The 22,987-nt window shown below is 44.8% G+C and overlaps 2 protein-coding genes across 2 annotated transcripts in view; one reads left to right on the forward strand and one right to left on the reverse strand.

The window, feature by feature from the left end:
* gucy2ca (guanylate cyclase 2Ca) overlaps positions 1-16,331 on the forward strand; it is a 30,403-nt gene extending 14,072 nt beyond the window's left edge. The window contains exons 17-27 of the mRNA XM_034089724.1: positions 1,143-1,275; positions 6,059-6,196; positions 6,345-6,433; positions 6,570-6,661; positions 8,031-8,189; positions 11,667-11,859; positions 12,680-12,854; positions 13,438-13,536; positions 13,745-13,839; positions 14,339-14,415; positions 15,772-16,331. Coding sequence (XP_033945615.1) covers positions 1,143-1,275; positions 6,059-6,196; positions 6,345-6,433; positions 6,570-6,661; positions 8,031-8,189; positions 11,667-11,859; positions 12,680-12,854; positions 13,438-13,536; positions 13,745-13,839; positions 14,339-14,415; positions 15,772-15,979 — 1,458 coding nt within the window. The 3' untranslated portion in view covers positions 15,980-16,331. The remainder of the gene's footprint in view (positions 1-1,142; positions 1,276-6,058; positions 6,197-6,344; positions 6,434-6,569; positions 6,662-8,030; positions 8,190-11,666; positions 11,860-12,679; positions 12,855-13,437; positions 13,537-13,744; positions 13,840-14,338; positions 14,416-15,771) is intronic.
* A 418-nt stretch (positions 16,332-16,749) lies between these two features.
* Positions 16,750-21,527, reverse strand: LOC117451511 (tumor necrosis factor receptor superfamily member 13C-like). Its single transcript, XM_034089844.2, has 3 exons — positions 21,326-21,527; positions 20,456-20,638; positions 16,750-18,457 (listed from the first exon to the last, which is right to left on the reverse strand). The coding sequence occupies exons 1-3, from the start codon at positions 21,420-21,422 to the stop codon at positions 18,171-18,173; spliced, it is 567 nt and encodes a 188-aa protein (XP_033945735.1). The 5' UTR covers positions 21,423-21,527; the 3' UTR covers positions 16,750-18,170.
* Positions 21,528-22,987: the final 1,460 nt, after the last annotated feature.

The following is a 22,987-nucleotide window of genomic DNA, read 5'->3' on the forward strand; positions in this document are numbered from 1 at the left end:
GCAAGCTCAGACGGCGATGACAGTTTAATTTTGAACGTGTCCGAGAGCTCATATGAGGCTGTAGGATCGGTTTATGTTGTATCTGTTAGAAGTTTAGGAATGAGGTGCGTCAATATGGGCGATCATACGGTCATGTAGTCAGTGGTGGACTGGGACTAAAAATCATCCCGGGACTCTCGACCGGCCCACTTCGGTACCGCTAGTAAATTGTCAACGGGGGGATGACGTGCTAGTGACTTATCCGACCGGCCCACTTCGGTACCAGCCCATCGGGATTCGTCCCGATGGCCAGTCCGCAACTGCACCCAGCCCACGTAAACTGTCAACGGGGGGGAGCCTCGCTGCGGGGAAACGGTGGATCTAGTGTCCCGATCGGAGTGGGAATAATAATAATAATAATAATAATAATCCGTGCATTTTATCCATTAATTTCCCCAACATTGTGGTAAAAAAAACACACGTTTAATCCATGTTGTTGGTGTACTACAACTACAAAAAGCATCGGTTTGTTTTCTCATCAGGAAATGCAGACCGGCTAAAACAAGCGATTTCAGCAGCTCCGATTTTAATCCTAATGTAATCATCATCTTCACCACGATCATTTATGTTTATGTTCGCCGAATTGACCTGAAAGCACTGACAAATATGAATATACTGTAGTCAACTTCATTAAAACGTTATTAACGTGCCTAAACTCAGTAATTCACCATTTCTACGCATGACAACACACTTTGTCCGTGTTTGGCTCTCTCGCCGCACAGTGAAGCGTTCCCGCATTGACGTCACTTCCGGCTTCCCCCAAAACTTCAAAATGAGCCAAAGGAATTTCCCCGCGATGTTCGAAATTATTGATATTTATCGGAACGGTATCGCACCTTCTTTTTTAAACTGACGGTTCGAGATGACTAGAAGCCCAATATTTCATTGCACAACAGTTGTTGGGAGGCTGTCGCAGGCTCTTTAAGTAACATTTTTGATTGCAGGTCTTTTACTTTGAAAAAAGAACTTAGATACTTCAGTATTACTACTTTCACTTAAGTAAGAGCTCTGAGTACTGATTCTATCACTGGATACAAGACATGCCAACTCTGTGTAACCATCTTGGTCCGTTCTCTCTTCTACTTGCTTTATATCTTCTTTAGGGCATGTCATATCTCCACTCCAGTAACATCGAGGTCCACGGTCGCCTCAAGTCCACCAAATGTGTGGTCGACAACCGCATGGTGGTGAAGATCACTGACTTTGGCTGTCACACCATCCTGAGTCCAGGAAGAGGTGAGAAAAACGGTTTCATCCTCATTGAGGTCGACTATATAGGTCAGCTATTATGCAAAATACACTTTTTCCCTGTCTTTTATACACCACAAAACTAGGCAAGGCAGAGTTCAAGGATGGGGTCTCGGGCGGACGGCCCGGGGGCAAGGAGGAGTTCAAAAAGGGGGACTCGGGCGGACGGCCCGGGGGCAAGGCAGAGTCCAAGGTGGGGGACTCGGACGGACGGCCCGGGGGCAAGGAAGAATCCAAGGAAGAGTCAGGGGGCCGGGCCCGAGGGCGAAGACCGCGGCTCTCAGGGGGCCGGGCTCGAGGGCGAAGACCAGACAGCTCCAGAGGCCGGGCAGAAAAGCGCTGACGGGACAGCTCTGGAGGCCGGGCACGACCTGGTGTCGGCCGGACAGGAACCGGAGCCGGTGGGACAGGCTTCGGGACCAGGAGTTGGCAGGACCACCGGCGAGACAGGTGACGGCGGGACCTCCAACGGAACAAGACATGGGATTGACAGGACCCCCGGCAGAAGAGTCGTCGGCGGGATCCCCAACGGGATAGGACACAGGGTTGGCAGGACCCCCGGCAGGAGAGTAGTTGGCGGGACCCCCAACGGGACAGGACATGGAGCTGGCAGGAACTCCAACGGAATCTCCAACGGCACAGGACATAGGGTTGGCAGGACCCCTGGCAGAAGAGTCGTCGGCGGGACCCCCAACGGGACAGGACACAGAGTTGGCAGGACCCCCGGCAGGAGAGTAGTCGGCGGGACCTCCAACGGCACAGGACATAGGGTTGGCAGGACCCCCGGCAGAAGAGTAGTCAGCGGGACCCCCAACGGGACAGGACATAGAGTTGGCAGGACCCCCAGCGGAACCTCCAACGGCACGGACATAGGATTGGCAGGACCCCCGGCAGAGGAGTAGTCGGCGGGGCCTCCAACGGCACAGGACATAGGGTTGGCAGGACCTCTAGCGGAACCTCCAACGGCACGGACATAGGATTGGCAGGACCCCCGGCAGAGGAGTAGTCGGCGGGGCCTCCAACGGCACAGGACATAGGGTTGGCAAGACCCCCGGCAGAGGAGTAGTCGGCGGGGCCTCCAACGGGACAGGACATGGAGTTGGCAGGACCCCCAGCGGAACCTCCAACGGACCAGGACATTGGGTAGGGACTTGAGACGTGACTGAAGAGGAGACTCGAGAGGAGACTCGAGAGGGGGGACCAAGGGGGAACTAGAGAGGGGACTCGAGGAGGGACTAGAGGAGGGACTAAAGGAAGGACTAAAGGAGGGACTAGAGGAGGGACTAGACAAGGGACTCGAGAAGGAATCTGGAGAGGGAACTGGAGAGGGGACTCGAGAGGGAACTCTAGAAGGGACTAGAGAAGGGACTAGAGAGGTGACAAGAGGAGGGACTTGAGAAGGGACTAGAGATGTGACTTGGGAGTGAACTCGAGAGGTTACTTGAGAGTGGAGTCGAGAGGGAACTCGAAAGGTGACTTGAGAGGGGACTCGAGGGGGGACTTGAGAGGAGACTCGAGAGGTGACTTGAAAGGAGACTCGAGAGGGAACTTGAGAGGAGACTCGAGGGGTGACTTGAGAGGGGACTCGAGGGGGGACTTGAGAGGGGACTCAAGAGGAGACTTGAGAGGGAACTGGAGAGGAGATTTGAGAGATGACTCGAGAGGGAACTGGAGGGGTGACTTGGAATTCCGACAGGACACAGGGAGCTGGCGTCGGCCGGAGACGAGGGGCTGAAGTCGAAACCATGGCTGCTGGGGCCAGAACTGGGACTGGAATCATGGCTGCTGGGGCCGAAGCAAGGGTTGACTCCAGACGGAACACACCGATGCGTGTGGTGTCATAATGGGAATTGGGAGGCAGGGAGCCAGCATGGCTGGGGCTAGCAGGCAGGGGATAACACACCGAGAGGAAATCCAAAATCCAGCCAGGTAAGAATTTCACTAAGCCTGGCTTCTCCGTAGCCATCTGGCGCGCCTCTGCCAGAGCTGCCTCTCGCTGCTGAACCCTGGACGCTCCCCTCCATCGATCAGAGCAGTTAGCCAAAAAAAAGGAAAAATCCAATAATTCCTGCTCAAAAGAATCTGCTGGGCCCATATTTGGTTAGTTCCTTCTGTCAGGGATGAGCGAAGCAGGCAGGACCTAAACGCAGATTTCTCAGAAAAAACACCTTTATTTCAAGGCTTAAAAGAAACAAACTTGGACAAAACAGAACTCTCACCCCGGGAACAACATCCAACTACAACAAGGAACTAACAAAGACTAACAGAAAACACAGCACCTAAATGCACACATGACTAATCAAACAAACAAGAGACAGGTGAGGAGGGAGGAGAAAACACAGGGGCACCAGGTGAACACAATCGGGTAATCAGGGAGGGAAAACAGACAGAGACCAACAGGCAAAACAGGAGGTGAACACTTCTCAAAATAAAACAGGAAACCAAAGACAGAAAAAGACAAGACAAAACACAGACAGAAGATTCGCTCACTTTTTGTCCTGATCCATTTATATAAAAACCTGTCTGAAAACGAGCTGATCAGATTTTGGCCACTTTATGATGTCATAATGATCTTGTCTTGTGTAACCATTAGCCAATCACCAACAAAGGTAACCCCCCCCCACCTTATCAACTGAATCTCCTCCTAGAGCACCATTAGCCGCGTTCACACCGGAGTACTTTTCCCCGTACTTTTCGCGTTTAGTTCCGTTAGTACCCCTTATGTCGCGTTCACACCAAAAAGAGTACTTCAAGCCGGGAACTTATACCCCCATTTTTAGTGCCTGCTGAGTGATGGTACTTTCCTGGGGGAAAAAAGTGCCCCAGTTCTAATTGGCTGGGCGAATTGCAAACCACGGCCTGTAAAACTCTGAAATGTTTTGTAGAGCCGCCATTTTATTATCCTCGCATTAGCATTATTAGCATTAGCATTCGCCCAGCGCACAAATGCAGAGAGACTAAATTATGGCAACACAAAATAAAACATGGGAGCGGTGGAGATGAGGAGGTGTCGGCGTTCTGGCGATTTGCTCGGAAGGCTTCAGTCAGGGCTGCCAACATTTGAGATCAGCTTGGAGTGAGATTTTGTTTTTGGTGAACCGAAAAAAGAAAGGTTCATGTGTACAGTGTTACAAATATATTGAACATGTACAAACTAGGGTTTCCCATTAATTCACTATTGACTAGCGGTACCGAGTTGGGCTGGTCGAGTTTCCCGGGCTGATTTTTAGTCCCAGTCCGCCCCTGTCTGAGGAGCATGCCCCGGGAAGATTTTTTTTTTAAATATTGAAGTTAAATGCATCAACCTGGTGCATTTTGAGAGCAAAATGAATGTATGGATACATCTCTCATCCCCATGAAACAGAACTATAAACAGATTTTCTTTTTCTTTATGGACATTTTACAAATCACTCCCCTTTTAAACTGTATTCTTGTTTTACTGTCATATAGTATTTCATAACTGTTTTTCATTTATTCTCATAAATGGTGACCAAAGCGTTTGAGACCCACTGAGATAACTAGACTAAAGTTAACTATCTAAACAGAGTCCCTTACCTCACTGAGCTGTAGTTAACTCTCTCAGTCTGACAGGACAGAGCTCTCCCTCTCATTGTTTTAGAAACAGCTTCTAATATCCGTTAGCGCAGCTAGCTAACCAGATGCTAACAACAACAATGCAAATAGTGAGTTTGATAGAAATATACTGTATAATAGTAAAGTTATTTAAGATGATGCCATATTTATTGAAGATGTTACATTATAAATATTCCCCAAAATTATTCAAAAGCATATTCTTCCAAACTCTGCTGTAGTATGACCACCAGGAGATATTGATGTGTGTGGTGTGTTTGGTAGTAATAAGCTGTATAACAGTGATTGAATATTATTGTATTCTCTTTTTTCGGAGTTGCACTTTGCAGACGGTCCCTGAGCACTCGTTTCTTCTCCGGCTGCGAATAGAGACCAATGTAATATGTCCAACTCGGAGGACGGCGCGCATTGTCAACCTTACCACGGTACTTAGGAGACGTCATTTGTGTCTGAATAACGTTTTGTTCATGAGTTATTGATCCGTGAAATCAGAATCTCCCAATATCGTTCCAACTTTACTGAACTAAGCCAGAAGACCGTCTCATTTCGTAGACCGCTCGGTTTGCTGTTCCTTAGCATGAGGAAAGGCAAGTGTGGCATGAGTGCGTGAGATATGGGTTAATTGCTGCTGGGAGTCAGCTCCGGGGACTTCCGGCCGGGGACTTCGGGTGGCAGTATACACCGTGAAGTGGTTTGCGGCCTGCCAGTAAACCCAAAGCAGAAGAAGACGAAGTGACGTCAGTGACTCATTTGCGTAATATTCCCTCAGGAAACTTATTCCGGTGTGAACGCGATCTGTACTAAGTGCCCTGGGGTAATAACTGCCCTGGGGTAATAAGTGCCCTGGGGTAATAAGTGCCGGGGCACTAAGTACGGCAAAGTACTTGGTGTGAACGCGGCTATGGTGTTCTTTTTAACCAAATCTCTCTCAGAGGGGCGTGGGGAGTGGCTCCTTATTTTCATCTAAAGTAACAGACAGAGAATCAGCACTTTTGAAATAGGGCTGAAACAGAGGGGATTATGGGTAATGCTGCAATGATCTGTTTGGTGTTTGGAACCAAACAGATCAGAGACATGTTTTGTATATATATCTGAAACCTATAATATATTGATGAAAAACAGTATAATCGGGGACCTTTAAAATAAAATAAAGTCAGCAACCTCTTTTCTCCTTTCTTAGATGTGTGGACGTCCCCGGAGCACCTTCGTAAAGATGGAGTCTCTCAAAAAGGCGACGTCTACAGTTATGCCATCATTGCTCATGAGATCGTTATGAGGCGACCCCCGTTCTACACACAGAACTGCTCTGATCCCGCAGGTAGGCCCAGATCGTTTGGTACACCATCAAACTGCAATAGACAACAACATAAACAAAAATGGATACACTGACAAACAGTTTACAGTGAGATATTAATGTGATCACCCCCACTCCCATTGATTATTGTATCGTTATGAAATTCCTTTAGAGAAGCTCTACAGAGTGCAGCATCCCGGCGTCATGAGCGTCTTCAGACCGGACCTCATCTTTGACGGTGTGTCAGAAAGAGAGAGCGCGGTAAGAGAGCCACCAAGCACAAGCTCTTACAGTAACAGTCCAGGTGACGGTTTATAAAGTGAAGCTGCTTGGACTTATCATAATTGAATAAAGAAGACCAAACCCTCCCTCCTTTTTTCTCTTTGTCCGGATACAGCTGTACATGCTGATAAAAAACTGCTGGGATGAAGACCCCGAGCGACGGCCAGATTTTAAGAGAATAGAGTTAACTCTGGGTAAAATATTCAGGTAGGTCAAAATCTCATCCATTCGGGATATTTCACTGAAACATTTCAAGGCCAAATATATATGTGTGCTTTGGGGCAATATAAATAAAATGTTCCCGACTCATTTATTGAAGCATTCTGTGAACTGAAACTACAGTTTCAATAAACACAATCTGCTGAGTTTGCAGGTGGGAAAGTGCACAGGTGCCCCATTACAAATATCCCATCTGCTTTAACTATCTTGACTTAAGTTTCAAAGATACTGTCAGTCTTAAAGCATTCCTAAACGTCCTATCTTATCTTAACCTCAGTTCTTAAATCGGCACTCGTCCTGTCATGCCTGAATGCAGGGGCGGTTCTAGGGGGGGGGGGGGGGAACAGGGGCCAGTGCCCCCGTAGCACTGACCAGGGACCCCCCTGTGGCCCCCCTCCAAAAAAAGTTTACAATATTATGATATATTTGAACTAAATCCAATCAGAGACCCGGATGTACATTACATTACATTGCATTTAGCTGACGCTTTTATCCAAAGCGACTTACAATAAGTACATTCGACCAGGAAGACACAACCTTGAAGAAAACAGAATCATATAAGTACATCAGGTTTCATAGAGCCAAGTATTTCAAGTGCTACTCAACTGGCTATAGATAAGCCAGTCCTTTATTAGTATATAAGTGCTCTGTTGCTCGAAGTGGAGTCGAAAGAGATGAGTTTTCAGTCTGCCCCGGAAGATGTGCAGGCTTTCTGCTGTCCTGATGTCAATGGGGAGCTCATTCCACCATTTTGGAGCCAGGATAGCAAACTCACGTGTTTTTGCTGATGGGAACTTGGGTCGCCCTCGCAGCGAGGGTGCAGCGAGTCGTTTGGCTGATGCAGAGTGTAGAACACGCGCTGGGGTGTACAGTTTAACCATGTCCTGGATGTAGGAAGGGCCAGATCCATTTGCAGCATGGTACGCAAGTACAGTGGAGATTAAACTGTTCATTACCTCATATAAAAGCAAATACTGTTAATGTTTTTTAATTCAATTGTCACTTAAAGTTACTAAAACAAATACTCTAAATGAAAAAAACTACTGAAACAAAGGACTGTAACTTAAATGTACTATAACATATGCCTTTATAAAAACATAAAACAATTACCGTATTCTATGTTTATTTTACACAATTACTTTATACTGTCTTTGTCGTTTTAACCCGCTTTTATTGTGCCCCTCTCATGAAATAACTGGCCCCAGCCTGGCCCCCCCCCCACCAGTAACATTGGTCTAAAACCGCACCTGCCTGAATGGCCACAATACTGCCTGTAACTTTGATTAAGAGATGGATAAAGCATAATATCAATGTCCCCCGTCACTGGCTAGGGCTGTAATGTTATGATGTTCCACAGTAACCTGCATAACCAGGCCACGGAGACGTACATGGACAATCTGATCCGCCGCCTGCAGATGTATTCAAGGACTCTGGAGAATCTGGTGGAGGAGAGAACGTCTCTGTACAAAGCTGAGAGGGACCGAGCGGATCGCCTCAACTTTATGCTACTTCCTGGGTAGGTTTGGAGCGAATCTGATGATGTTTGGTTAGGGATGTCATCTTTCGTTTAGGAAAGGTTGTCTATTGCCATTTTAAAGCTACACTCATACTGCACATGTTACATTTATTTTGTATTTAATATTCCATTCCCTGCACTCGTCTGGCTTTTGTCTTGTTTAAATCTGTCTGTGGTCCCCTGTCGTTAGTTTCCCTGGTGTGACTAATTTACCCGATTGTGTTCACCTGGTGTCCCTGTGTTTTCTCCTCCCTCCTCACCTGTGTCTCGTGTATGTGATTAGTCTTGTGTGTATTTAAGTTCTGGTTTTTCTGTCTGTCTTTGTCGGTTCGTCTTGTGTCATGACTAGTTAGTCGGTGAGTGTTCTGTTTTGTCTTTGTTAGTATAGCCTTGAAATAAAGGAATTTTCACGTTAATCTGCATTTGGGTCCTACCTGCTTCACACACCGTAACATTACGAACCGACCCACAAATGGACCCAGCAGATGATCCATGGGAGGTAGAATTACAGCATGTTACCTTCTATCTGGCTTGCTGCTTCGATTGGTGGAAGGGAGCGTCCAGTGTTCGGCAGAAGAGGGCCGCTCTGGTAGAGGCGCTCCGGTTGGCAGCAGAGAAACCATGTTTTGTGGAGTTCTTACCTGACTGGATTTTGGACTTCCTTGAAACATGTGATTCCCGGCCTGCTAGCCCCAGGCATGCTAACTCCATGTCTCCCAATTCCCAACCTGGCACCATACGCCTTGGTGGGTTCCGCCTGAAGTCAACCCGTGCTTCTGCCCCAGTTCCTGCTCCTGTCCAGGAGAGACGACGCCAGCTCCCCGTGTCCTGTTGGCGTACCGACCGACACAAGTCACCTCTCAAGTCCCCTCTCAAGTTTCCCCTCTAGTCTCCTCTCGAGTCCTCTCTCGAGTCCCCTTTCAAGTCATCTCTCGAGTTACCTCTCGAGTCACCTCTCAAGTTCCCTCTCAAGGCTCCTCTCGAGTCCCATCTTGAGTCCCGTTTCAAGACACTTCTCAAGTCACCTCTCTGGTCCCTTCCCGAGTCCCTTCCCAAGTTCCTACCCGAGTCCCCTCTCAAGTTTCCTCTCTAGTCTCCTCTCGAGTTCCCTCTCGAGTCCCCTCTCAAGTTCCTTCTCAGGTCCCCTTCGAGTCCCTTCTCGAGTCTCCTCTCAAGTTCCCTCTCAGGTCCCCTCGAGTCTCTTCTCGAGTCACCTCTCGAGTTCCCTCTCAAGTCCCCTCTCGAGTCCCCTTTCAAGACACTTCTCAAGTCCCCTCTCGAGTCTCCTCTCGAGTTCCCTCTCGACTTCTCTCTCGAGTGAACTCTCGAGCTCTCTCTCGAGTCACCTCTCGAGTTCTCTCTCGAGTCTCCTCTCGAGTTCCCTCTCGAAATTCCTCTCAAATCACCTCTCAAGTCACCTCTCGAGTTCCCTCTCTAGTCTCCTCTCGAGTTCCCTCTCAAGCCCTCTCTCGAGTCCCCTATCGGGTCCCCTCTCAACTCACCTCTCGAGTATCCGTTCAAGTTCCCTCTCGAGATTCCTTTCAAGTCACCTCTCGAGTCAACTCTCAAGTTTCCTCTCGAGTTCCCTCTCAAGCCCTCTCTCGAGTTCCCACTCAAGTCCCTACCCATGTGCCGTTGGAGGTCCCGCAGATTACTCTCCTGCCGGGGGTCCTGCCAACCCTGTGTCCTGTCCCGTTGGAGGCCCCGCCGACTACTCTCCTGCCGCGGGTCCTGCCAACCCTGTGTCCTGTCTTGTTGGAGGTCCCGCTGTCTACTCTCCTGCCGGGGGTCCTGCCAACCCTGTGTCCTGTGCCGTTGGAGGCCCCGCCGACTACTCTTCTACCGGGGGTCCTGCCAACCCCATGTCCTGTTTCGTTGGAGGCTTCGACATCACATGTCTCGCCGGGGGTCCTGTCAACTCCTTGTCCTCTTCTGTGGGGAATCTTGCCGACACCTGTTCCACCGGCTCTGGTTACTGTCCGGTCCCCTGAGAGCTGTGGTCTTCGCCCCTCCTCGAACTCTGCCTTGCCCCCGGGCCGTCCGCCCGAGAACCCCTTTTTGAACTCTGCCTTGCCCCCGGGCCGTCCGCCCGAATACCCCTTTTTGAACTCTGCCTTGCCCCCGGGCCGTCCGCCCGAATACCCCTTTTTGAACTCTGCCTTGCCCCCGGGCCGTCCACCCGAATACCCCTTTTTGAACTCTGCCTTGCCCCCGGGCCGTCCGCCCGAGAACCCCTCCTTGAACTCTGCCTTGAACTCTGCCTTGCCCCCGGGCCGTCCGCCCGAGATCCCTTCCTGGTCCTCTGCTGCTCCTGGGCGGTCAGCTCAGTCCCGTCCTCCTGACCCCCTCCACCCACCGTGGTGGCCTAGTGATACGTCCCTCCTCCGGACACCCTCCACCCACCCTGCTTGAGGTTTTGGACTTTTGTGGGGTTTTTTTGGGACGTCTGGGATCCGTCCCTTGAGGGGGGGGTACTGTCACGATCTGTCTTTATGGTGTTTTGTCTTGTCTAGATCTGTTTTTGGTTTTCTGTCTGCGTTTTGTCTTGTTTAAATCTGTCTGTGGTCCCCTGTCGTTAGTTTCCCTGGTGTGTCTAATTTACCCAATTGTGTTCACCTGTGGCCCCTGTGTTTTCTCCTCCCTCCTCACCTGTGTCTTGTTTGTGTGATTAGTCTTGTGTGTATTTAAGTTCTGGTTTTTCTGTCTGTCCTTGTCGGTTCGTCTTGTGTCATGACTAGTTCGTCGGTGAGAGTTCTGTTTTGTCTTTGTTAGTATAGCCTTGAAATAAAGGAATTTTCACGTTAATCTGCATTTGGGTCCTACCTGCTTCACACACCGTAACATAATATCCTGCTTTATATTGTGTCTAAAGCCCTTCAATAGTGTTTTATTGTCAGTTTATATTTTTTGTATCTTCACGACCTACTGTATATTTTCTACTTTTTAATGCTGCTTTAATTTTATTTTGAGATTTTTATGCTGCTGCAACGCAAACATTTCCCAAATTGAGATCAATAAAGTATATCTTATCTTTTATTTAAAAATGACATATTTAAGGGCTAATACAGAAAAAAACCAGTATTTTAGTTGATGTTTACGCTGGATTTGCATTAAAATGTCTGTCATATTTCCTGAACTATTTTAATATATATTTGATTGAGCATTAAAAGTGCAAAATATACAATTACAGAATAAGAAAGGGACAGAAACATAATGCTCACTTTCAGTTTTCTATTTTAAACATTACACCCCCCATCCCCACCCTGCCTCGACCTCAGGTAAGAAACAAAATGAAGCACACAACAAATTCTAAATAAATAAGGGAAAACTGTAAGCAAAAATATTCTTACCATAAGATTAATATGAACCAAAAGGACTCACCTGATCTGTTCCTTAGGTGATTAATAAAGGTTATTTTTCTTCTTCATAATATCCAGAGTGCCTGAACTGTATTATTGTACCCTGTTCTCCCCTCAGCCCAGTGGTGCGTTCACTGAAGGAAACGGGCCGAGTGGAGCCTGAACTGTTCGAGGAGGTGACCGTCTACTTCAGCGACATTGTGGGATTCACCACATTGTGTCACTACAGCACCCCCATGGAGGTGGTGGACATGCTCAACGACATCTACAAGAACTTCGACAGCATCCTGGACCACCATGATGTCTACAAGGTTATATACATTTTAACGTACTATTTACCAATCAGTGGTAAAAGTCAAACTCAAAAGGGTCTCAGGCAGGATGTTACTGTTGTATTTATTGCTTTTTTATCTTAGAAGGTTGAACTAAGATTTAGTCCGGTGTGTCAGGGAACTTACAAAGTGTCAGAAAATAAAACCCATTATTTTTTCCTCCGTACCCAAATCTCTAAAAACGGGGGTACAACGGAGCTGATACAGATTTGCGTCCGATATGACGTGATATCTGAAATGTGGGCTGGCTTTACACCCACGGCACTATCAGAAACGTTGCTATCAGAAACAATGCGTGACATGTTTTGGACGTAATATGGTCTGTGTTTATATTAGCATCGCTAACACTCAGAGCTAACCTGTACTGGAGAGCATGTGTAGAAAAGCAGGAAATAAAAAAAGGAACTCACCCTGCGAGAGAAAAAGCATTTGAGCTCCATATTGTTTCAGAAATAAACGTTGATGTGGTTTGGAACATGCTATGGCATTTAATCACGGCAGCATTTAGCTGAGAACCTCGTAGAATTCTGAGCAGGCTCCCCCTCCTTTATTATTATTTTTTTTTTTAAAGCTAAGGACCCCAAACCTGCAGTTCTCTAACAGGGCTGAAACAGAGGGATATGAGGGATTTCTAAAATGCATGATCTGTTTGGTATTTTGAGCAAAACACATCATAGACATGTTTTTATATATCCGAGACCCATACTATATGCCTAAAAACAGCATAATAGGAGACATTTAAAGGATACATTGTTTTTTATTTGTTTATTTCTTTTTAAATCTGTTTTCTATCTCTCAGGTTGAGACAATAGGCGATGCATACATGGTTGCATCAGGTTTGCCTAAACGCAATGGGGACCGGCACGCAGTGGACATCGCCCACATGGCCCTGGACATGCTGGCATTTGTCGGGACATTTGAGTTGCAGCACCTGCCCGGCATCCCCCTGTGGATCCGCATCGGTGTGCATTCAGGTAATTTATCTATTTCTCATTTCCACCCACACATTCCCCCCAATGTTTCTTTACCTTTTTAAAAATGTAAGTGGGTTTAAGTTACCCTTGGCCTTTTTGTTCATGTCTACGATGCTGTCGACTGGAATTGTCAATGTAATACCCAGCTTTTTTCCCCTCTTGTACGCGATGTAAAGGTTTTGGGTACCCACTTACTGTATATTGTGTATGTCTTTGCTTTATTGTAACAAAATAAAATATTTAAAAAATAAATAAATGTAAATGCGCAGTTACATACAAAGATCTAACACATCTTTCAGAAATCATAGATTATGTGTCAAAAGTAACAGTTATAGTATATGTTAGAGTAATAAAAACAGCATGTGCAATAACACACGTGTACTCTGCCAACTATTTACTAAAGTCCAAACCAGAAGTAAGCTCATAACTTTATATTTCAATTTGCATTTATTTTGCAAACTTACTGACATCTAGTGGTTGAACAGTATAAGTGATTAGCCAAAGATAAATCCGACACCATCTGTCACAGTTTGGTTACATTTTACCACTGATACTGATGCTTGTTTGTGTGTTTTGTGTGTAGGACCGTGTGCAGCAGGAGTGGTGGGGAACAAGATGCCTCGCTACTGTCTTTTTGGAGATACAGTTAACACTGCGTCACGCATGGAGTCCACAGGCCTGCGTAAGAATCATCACTCACTCACTCACTCACTCCCTTTTCTTCGTGATATTGTGGAAGGACCCCACACTGTGACTGTGCTAACAAGATGCGAGCCCCACAATGTGATAAAGACAAACCCCTACACACACACATTTTAACAGTCACATTTTGCTTGGTTTATGACCGTAAGAGATCTGAGCGTTTGACTCATGATTCTTCTTCTTTCCAGCTCTGAGAATCCATTCCAGTCAGTCCACCATCAACATCCTGCAGAGGACAGACTGTAATTTTGAGTATGAACAAAGAGGCGAGACGTACCTGAAGGTTAGCAGGGTTTGCTTTTACTCTAAATCAGGGGTTCTCAAAGTGCGGCCCGCGGGCCAATGGTGGCCCTCGGAAATGTTTCTGGCGGCCCGCGATAGTTAATGTGACACGCTGAAATGCATGCGTTATATTTTAATCCTCCATGGTTGTATCTAGTAAGAGTTAGAATGGAATTTAAGAATGGTAAAACTGCGCCCCCTGGGTTGTCATTCCTAAATTATGAATGACAGCTTGTGGAAAGTTTGCTCGACTACTGGTTCCATGGCAACTAGGCATCTCGCGAGTTGCGGTAATTGGTTAGTACAATAAAGAAAGGATTTGTTTTGGAATTATTTTGTGTTCCGTTTTTTCTTGGGCGGCCCTCAATCCAATATTGGGTACCTAAATTGACTCATCAAAACTTTGAGAACCCCTGCTCTAAATGAATCCAGCTGTTTGTATCTAGTGTAAGCTGTACATATATTGTGTGCTACTCTTATTTCCTGTGTCTGGCCTGCAGGGTAAAGGCAAAGAGATGACCTACTGGTTAACAGGAGTGACCGGGGGGAAATACAACCTGCCAACACCGCCAACAGCGTGAGTAAAATGCTGTCTAATCTATATGTAAACGCTGACACTTAATTATCTACTAATACGGAAAGATACACACTTTGCCCCCAAAGCCCGATATTTCCTTCCAGCTCACTGTTGATATAAACAGCTAGATAACAACACTGAGTTTAGTCTAAATGTTGGGACTTAATGGAACTGCAACAGAAGTATCAGGTATACAAACATTTATTCAAACAATTCATTTTTATTCAAAGGGTGCAGTTTTCCCAATTAATCTGGTATTTTCCCAAATGAAGAACCAATTACAAATACTAGAGCTGAACACACATATATTTAATTTGGTTAATCATTAATATCATTATTATTTTCGAAATGCTTTTTACTAATTCTCTAATGTTTTATTATTGTTGTGGTGGTTTTTATTTATGTCACATATTTAAGCATCTATTGTCTTATTAATGTCTTATTTCCATGCCTGTTTGCTCTGGCTTAATTGTGTTGCATTTGAAAATAAAAATCTGTAGCACACTTTGACCTCTTGTATAAAAGCTGCTCAATAAATACATGATAATAATGATACTGTAATAAAGAGTAATCTACACAAACAAGTCATAAATTAGGGGTGGTGGTCACATGAATATAAATTGTTGATTAAAGGTGGGGTAGGTAAGTTTGAGAAACCGTCTCTCGAGATACACTTTTTGTTATATTCCATGGAATGCTCTTAACATCCCGATAGCAATGAATATCTTAATTCAATACTGTAAAAAGTACAACCAATCCGTTTAGCCGGGCCGGCTAAACGTATTTGATGGCCTACCTGCCTGTCAGCCTTCCATCGGGGCACAAACTTATCTCGTGCCCTCATTGGTCATGTGCGCGTTCGTGTGTGTTGGGGGAGGGGCTCTATAAGGAAGTGGCAGATTTTGTCCGGTTGTGTATTTTCAAATTCTAGCGATCTCGAGCCGGTTTCTCAAATTTACCTACCCCACCTTTAAGATAATAATACTTTTTAACTAATAATAATTAAATAATAATAAATATATTGTAATGATTATTATCAATATAAATAATTATATTAAATAAATACAAAAATCATATTAATGGGATTATTACCGACTCAAATGTATGACTTTCTGTAGTCAAGCAGAAATTCTTTAAAAACTTGATTTTGGACAATTTGCTTATTTCTTTTCATTTTCTCAAAGGTTTTATCGTCATATGCTCAAAGCTACAGTGTAGAAATGGCAATGAAATGATTCTGACCTGAGCTCCTCCAACAATGCAACATATATAATAAAATACAAAATAAAAAGTAGTGCAGAAAGTCTATATACATTTGCATCTATAATAAAAAATAATCTTTACTTTGTGCATCAGGGAGAACTTCCAGCGGCTGCAGCAGGACCTGGCGGAGATGATCGTGTCCAGTTTGGATAACCGTGGCCTTGGGAATGAGGGCTTCAAGAACAGGAAGACCCTCTCCACCAAAATCAAACGGAGGGAAACCAACGGCAGCCTGCAGGGGAACGGCTTGCCAGAGTACTTCCACCTGGCCGTCACCGACAACCCGAGCACCTACCTGTGAGCAGAGGAGCTCTCCGTACAAAAACGGTCAAGAAACGGGCTTTGTAGAAAAGTCTGAATGAGCACTGCTGGGTTTCTTTGAGTGACAGTCAAGCAGCGGTGAAAAAATCAGGCATGTTGAATGGTAGACGCTTATATGTTGATGATATAAGCCTATACTGTCGTAAGATACCTGGTTATTTAGTCTATTTTTGTTTAAAAGAAAGTGAAATCTCTTGTATTATTGTTGTATATCATGAAAGATGTTTAGTCGTGGTGAAAGAAGTGCTATACATAAGCCACCCTTCTCTTTTTTTATGTGGGTCAGACACAGTTTCACAAATGTAAGAGAATATGAATGTAGCTATGTGCATTGGGAGCATCAAAGTCTGACATTAGCAGAAATAATGGCTATAAATTGTACCTGGAACTGTTTTGGGTGTATTTTGTGTATTAAATATTTTTAAAATAGAATGGGCTTATACCGTTTTGTTATATCTATCACACAACCATTGCCTTCTCCTTTTATATTATATACTATTATAAAAACGTATGGTAAGGAATCCATGTAATGATATTGCATGTATTCTTCTTGACTTGACTTTATGAACAGCTGTCCGTTAATGTTTAGATGTCATTGATTGAGAAAGTTGGACGAAATGATTTACCATGTACATTTTCCTTTCTGCTGCGAAGACAGTGAAACTATATCCGTTATAATAAAGCAGACATCTGAGAATATTTATCTTTCACACCAAAACATCTCGAACATCAGAAATATATATTCTGTAATGATTTTGGTTTGTGTTTTATTAAATTATGTATAAAATATGACATGATATTCAGAGCACTTTTTTTGGTTTACTATTTAAAACACTTTACAAGAAAGTACACGGAACTGTAAACAGTCTTAAATGGTATTGCACAGAGGCAGAGAAGTAAATAAAAAGCAGTCTAAAAAGTATAAAAAAACCATAAAAACATGGTGCAAAAGAAAGATAAATCCACAAATTGGATACAATAATGAGGGAAACAAATTTCTGGAGAACAAAAAGATTTTGATCAAGTTGTTTTTTTAAACTCTTAAGAAAACCCTTAAATGTACTAGATTCAAGGCTTATATTAAAGGCTTTCTCAATGCCAGTGTGTATCTCTTTGATTGAGTAACACACACACACACACACACACACACACACACACACACACACACACACACACACACACACACACACACACACACACACACACACACACACACACACACACACACAAAGCAAGAACACACACAGCCCTCCTGGTCTACCTGCTGGTCCATGTGCCACCCGACCTCTGCAGCTCATCCAGAATGCAGCGGCTCGTCTTCAACCTTCCTACATTCTCCCACACCACGCCGCTCCTCCGCTCCCTCCACTGGCTTCCAGTAACTGCTAGAATCCACTTCAAGACTTCCGTACCATGCTGCGAATGGATCTGGCCCTTCCTACATCCAGGACATGGTTAAACCGTACACCCCAGCACGTGCACTCCGCTCTGCATCAGCCAAACGACTCGCTGCACCCTCGCTGCGAGGGGGACCCAAGTTCCCATCAGCAAAAACACGTGGGTTTGCTATCCTGGCTCCAAGATGGTGGAATGAGCTCCCCATTGACATCAGGACAGCAGATAGCTTACACACCTTCCGGCGCAGACTGAAAACTCATCTCTTTCGACTCCACTTCGAGCGATAGAACTATTAACAAAGAACTGCTAACAGAGCACGTATATACTAATAAAGGGCTGGCTTATCTAAAGCCAGCTGAGTAGCACTTGAAATGTTTGGCTCTATGAAACCTGATGTACTTTATGATTCTGTTTTCTTCAAGTTTGTATTTTGTTAGTCGAACGCACTTATTGTAAGTCACTTTGGATAAAAGCGTCAGCTAAATGCAATGTAATGTAACATTAGGGCTACTTAAAATACAATTAAGTAATTTGCGTTCATGCATACAATGTTAAAACCAGGCTCTTCCAGAACCACATGTCATTATATAGCTGTCACTCAGTTCTCTAATCAAGGTATATTTTTTCACACACACACACACACACACACACACACACACACACACACACACACACACACACACACACACACACACACACACGCACACACACACACACACACACACACACACACACACACACACACACACACACACACACACACACACACAGCCCTACACAGTTTTAGTTGTCACTAGCGCCGTGCCACCCAGCTCTGTGGCAGGAAGTGGGACCCTGTGCTCCCTCAGCATGTTGGGCCCCTCTGGCCAGGCGTGCTCTGAGGGGCCACTGCAGAAAGTGAAGCCCTCTTGTTCCGACCTGTAGCCTGTTCGGGCCCCCGGGTGCTGGTGAGGACAGGGGGAAGGGGTCCAAGCTGCTCTCTGAAACATCTCTGGAGGCGGAAGGTGGATCTCGGCGGGTGGCTCTGTTTTCTGAAGAGGCTGTTGTGGTGCTGCTTCCTCTGCGACAGAATACACCACTGAGATGAGTGTCACTGGATATTACATGGTCACTGATATACAGGTGGAATTAAAGAGGACATATTGTGCTCATCTTACAGGTAATATTTATATTAAAATGTCTCTACGGTTACATGTTTACATGCTCTAAATGTTCAAAAAGTTGTTCCCATACTGCCTGTGCTGCAGCACCTCTTTTCACCCTCTGTCTGAAACCAGAGCCCAGTCTGGTTTCTACTAATTGCACACACTTTTATGCATCACCTTATTGTTTAGGCATCTATAATGTGAGAGTGTGAGAGGCGTGCAGCAATATGCACTTTGTTCATACATCTACAGAAGACTACATCCCTAGTTCAAAACGAGTCAAAACGACTCCTGCATCACATCATGTGCAAAACAAAATCATGTGTTTCACAACAACTTATATGGCAGAACTGAATACCTCCACTATGCTTATCAAGTGTTTTACATTCCTGGTTGTCCTGTGGATAAAGGTCTATTGTTGACAATTTATTGAATGAGAAAAAAAGCCACGCTATTCATAAAAGGACACTAGTCTTTTTTCTTCTTTAACTGAGTCAAGCCTGCCGGAGCCGCATTCCAGACAATTATACTTTACGGTTACGGCCATGTTGGCATATTTATCATATTAATGAGAAACGCTCAAGTACTTCAGCATGATCGAGGCCTTCCTCTGCAGGGCGATCCCATGACGTTAGGGTTATTTCAAAGCCAATCATTTTAAACAGCATGTTACACAAACTAAACGCTCAGCAGGTTTCAAATATCTGCTTAATCGATACACAAATGTATGTCTTTCTGTCCACCAAGCCCCGCTTAAAGATAAAGCCGTTACACGATGCAGTGCAAGCTGTTAGCGGTTCTCTGTGGTTCTCTTTCAGGATGTGTGTTGAAACCAGAATAGCTGACCCATGGGACGCGGAGAAGAAGAGAACAGAAACTGTGGAGTTTCTACTGTAATGAGCGTCACACTTCATCACCTTTCCTTCTGCGACCCCATTTCCTCCACACGACTCTCAGTTGCACACTCTGCATGTCAGACCCCGTGCTTACAGGCATGGTGTGTCTCTACTGGGACATGTCTCCATGCTTTAATGTTCAAAAAGCTCTTTATGTCTCTCATTCTGCCTGTGCTGCAGCACCTCTTTTCACCCTCTGTCTGAAACCAGAGCCCAGTCTGCTCTGATTGGTTAGCTGGCCGGCTCTGTTGTGATTGGTCAACCGCTTAGAGATGTACCCCCTCTTAGCCTATCACATAAAATGGGTTGGAGCGCTAGCCAATAGAAGCGCGAGTGTTGCATAGTGATGTCATTATGTCTCACAAGTAGACAAGGGACTCCAATGGAGGTGACTCAGGCAAGGTTTGTGGGAGAGAAACTCACTCTGGAGGGAACTTTGGTATTTCAGCCTTTGCAGATCTTTCATATGCACAAAAACCTTTATAACACAGGAAAGGGAGAACCCCAAAAAGCACAATAAGGCTGCTATCTATAATAATAATAATAATAATAATAATAATAATGCATTTTATTTTTAGGCGCCTTTCATGACACCCAAGGACACCGTACATTTAAAAAAAAAAAAAAAATAACTAAATTAAAAATAAATAAAATAAAAGCTAATAGGCAACAGAACATGATAAAAAAAAACACAAACAGGAAATCATGGAGGAGACAGTCAAGTGGACACAAATGGGACATATAATGAGGGCACTACAGTGAGTAAGCAGATTTCTATCTATCTATCTATCCATCCATCCACCCACCCACCCACCTACCTACCTACCTACCTACCTACCTACCTACCTACCTACCTACCCACCTACCCACCTACCTACCTACCTACCTACCTACCTACCTACCCACCTACCTACCTACCTACCCACCCACCTATGTACACATGACAATAAAGCCTTGAAACTGAAACTTGAAACTAAAGAACATCATATTGATCCTCGATGCCACAGTTGTCTTTACCTGAGGTGCCGCTGTGCCTGGTCTGGCGTCTGTAAATGATAAACCAGAGAGTGACAGCCAGGATGGAGCCCAGTGTGGCCAGAACCACCACGATCCACAGGGCCGGACCCAGCAGCACCAGTGGGGGGGCCCGGGCAGCGGGGGCCGTGGCTCTCAGCTGCACCCCCACAGCCAGGGCAGGCTCTGAGAGGGACAGGTTAATTAGATAGAATAGAATTGGAGGATGAAGCCCTCTTTATTGGTCACACATGTCCATGCACACAGCACACACCGTGAAATGTGTTCTCTGCTTTTTACCCATCCTAGTACTCGGAGCAGTGATTTATTTATAGTTCATTAATAACTACCTTAACAAAATTCACATTCCCAATGAAGCATTTAAAACCAGAAAAGGTCAACACTGATGTCATATAACGTTATAATCTAAGGCGTTATCTAGCAACACTCATTGCAGAGCCCTGATTGAAAACATCAGAAAGTAACCAGAACAATACTGCACTAATGTACATTTCCCAAAGATATTGAAGTGACTGTTATTTTGTATATATTGATTGTTGTGCTTTTATTTATGTCTTAATGTGTGAATATGTATAAATGTGTCTGTTGATTGTGTATATATAGGTGTATACATATTTTTATATATATCTGTATTTTTTGTATACGGGATTGAGGGAAACGGTATTTCGATCTCTCTGTCTGTACACACAAACTGAAAGATTGACAATGACTTTGACTTTGATGATGTCAAGTCAAACTAAGGACAAAACCACGACTAACTCAAAGAGGTTTTGAGACAAAACCTAACAAAACAACTCCGCTCGGAAGATAGATTTGAGTTCGACGATTTGAGTTCTCTTCAGTGAAACTCACCTGTTGTTTGTCCAGGTCTGGTTTCCATCTTGTGATCGATACACATGTCCACGAGCCTATCCCACTTTTTGCCAGCAGGACAGTCCTTCTTGGCCATGGCTGAAGAAGCAATGTGGAGACCTGCTGCCGTCTCCCTGATCGTATATGGTTTAAGACACAAACTAAAAGGAAGAAAACCGTGAAAACCGTGAGACACAGAGGAGGGCTGCGAGGGGGGGATTAATGAAACTGATGCAGAGTGCCTAACAGACGTTTCAGTTCCTCCATCTCAAAGGAAAGGGTGACTCACTGCATGCGTCCCCGGGGGGCAAAGAGAAAGAGACAGAATGCACCGTTTCTGTTAAAAAACAAAGAGGTCTCGACCTCTAAGTTCCTTAGTTTTTATTAAATATTGCCATACGATCATTTGACTGTTTGTCGATGGTTCATTGGTAACGATATTGATTTATTCAACTATCTGAATTGTTTACTTTAGCTTTCATCTTCATCAGCTCTAATATAATGTTAGTTATTTCATTTGAATTATTACCCCTTAAAACATTTTTTTATTATATGAATTTAAATTATTTTACTAATCATTATATTTTTTAATAATTTTTATTGGACAATTATTTAAAGGTGGGGTAGGTAAGTTTCAGAAACCGGCTCGAAATACACTTTTTGTTATATTCCATTGGATGCTCTTAACATCCCGATAGCAATGAATATCTTAAAGGTGGGGTACGTAAGTTTGAGAAACCGGCTCGAGATCGCTAGAATTTGAAAATACACAACCGGAGAAAATCTGCCACTTCCTTATAGAGCCCCTCCTCCAACACACAGGAACGCGCACATGACCAATGAGGGCACGAGATAAGTTTGTGCCCCGATGGAAGGCTGACAGGCAGGTAGGCCATGGTTGTACTTTTTACAGTATTACGGCTTCTACAGATGACATTTTTTAATGGATTTTTTGTCAAAGCACTTCAGATATTCATTGCTATCGGGATGTTAAGAGCATTCCATGGAATATAACAAAAAGTGTATCTCGAGCCGGTTTCTGAAACTTACCTACCCCACCTTTAAGTGCTTTGACAAAAAATCCATAAAAAAATGTCATCTGTGGAAGCCGTAATACTATAAAAAGTACAACCAATCCTATGGCCTACCTGCCTGTCAGCCTCCCATCGGGTCACAAACTTATCTCGTGCCCTCATTGGTCATGTGCGCGTTGGTGTGTGTTGGAGGAGGGGCTCTGTAACGGCCCGTACACACTACAGGTGTCAGAAAAGCTTGAAGCTGGGCGTGTCTGAGGCTTGGCGCTTTCTCGCGCCCAAGGCGACCAACAACCAATCAGGAATCTCCCGCCCGCCCCCGGCATACAAAGCAAAAAAAAGCCCGGCTCTTCTTTACTATTGCCAAAATGGATGCCGGTTTTGTAGCAACGGTAGCGTTGGTTTATTCAATGTCTCGCAGGAGGCCACGTATAGTGCGTCGCTGTTGGGTACATCCCATACTCAGAAAACGTCTGCAACGGGGGGAATACCACGTTCTTGTCCAAGAGATCCGCCTGGATGGTGTACTGTTTCAGCACATCTGCGACTCGCCATCTGCCTACGGTACGTTTTGTGTATTTCTACTTCTTTAATATGACTGTATATAAAGAGAGAGAATGCATGCAAT

Source organism: Pseudochaenichthys georgianus, chromosome 8 (genome assembly GCF_902827115.2).
Source record: "Pseudochaenichthys georgianus chromosome 8, fPseGeo1.2, whole genome shotgun sequence".
Classification (NCBI taxonomy): Eukaryota; Metazoa; Chordata; class Actinopteri; order Perciformes; family Channichthyidae; genus Pseudochaenichthys; species Pseudochaenichthys georgianus.

What these genes read in the sequence shown, in the direction of transcription:
- LOC117451511 (XM_034089844.2), bottom strand. Translation starts at nt 21,422, where the DNA reads ATGGCCAAGAAGGACTGTCCTGCTGGCAAAAAGTGGGATAGGCTCGTG. An exon ending in CAGACCTGGACAAACAACAG is followed by an intron (nt 20,639 to 21,325) that starts GTGAGTTTCACT and finishes TGTCCCTCTCAG; the next exon opens with AGCCTGCCCTGGCTGTGGGG. An exon ending in CAGGCACAGCGGCACCTCAG is followed by an intron (nt 18,458 to 20,455) that starts GTAAAGACAACT and finishes ATTCTGTCGCAG; the next exon opens with AGGAAGCAGCACCACAACAG.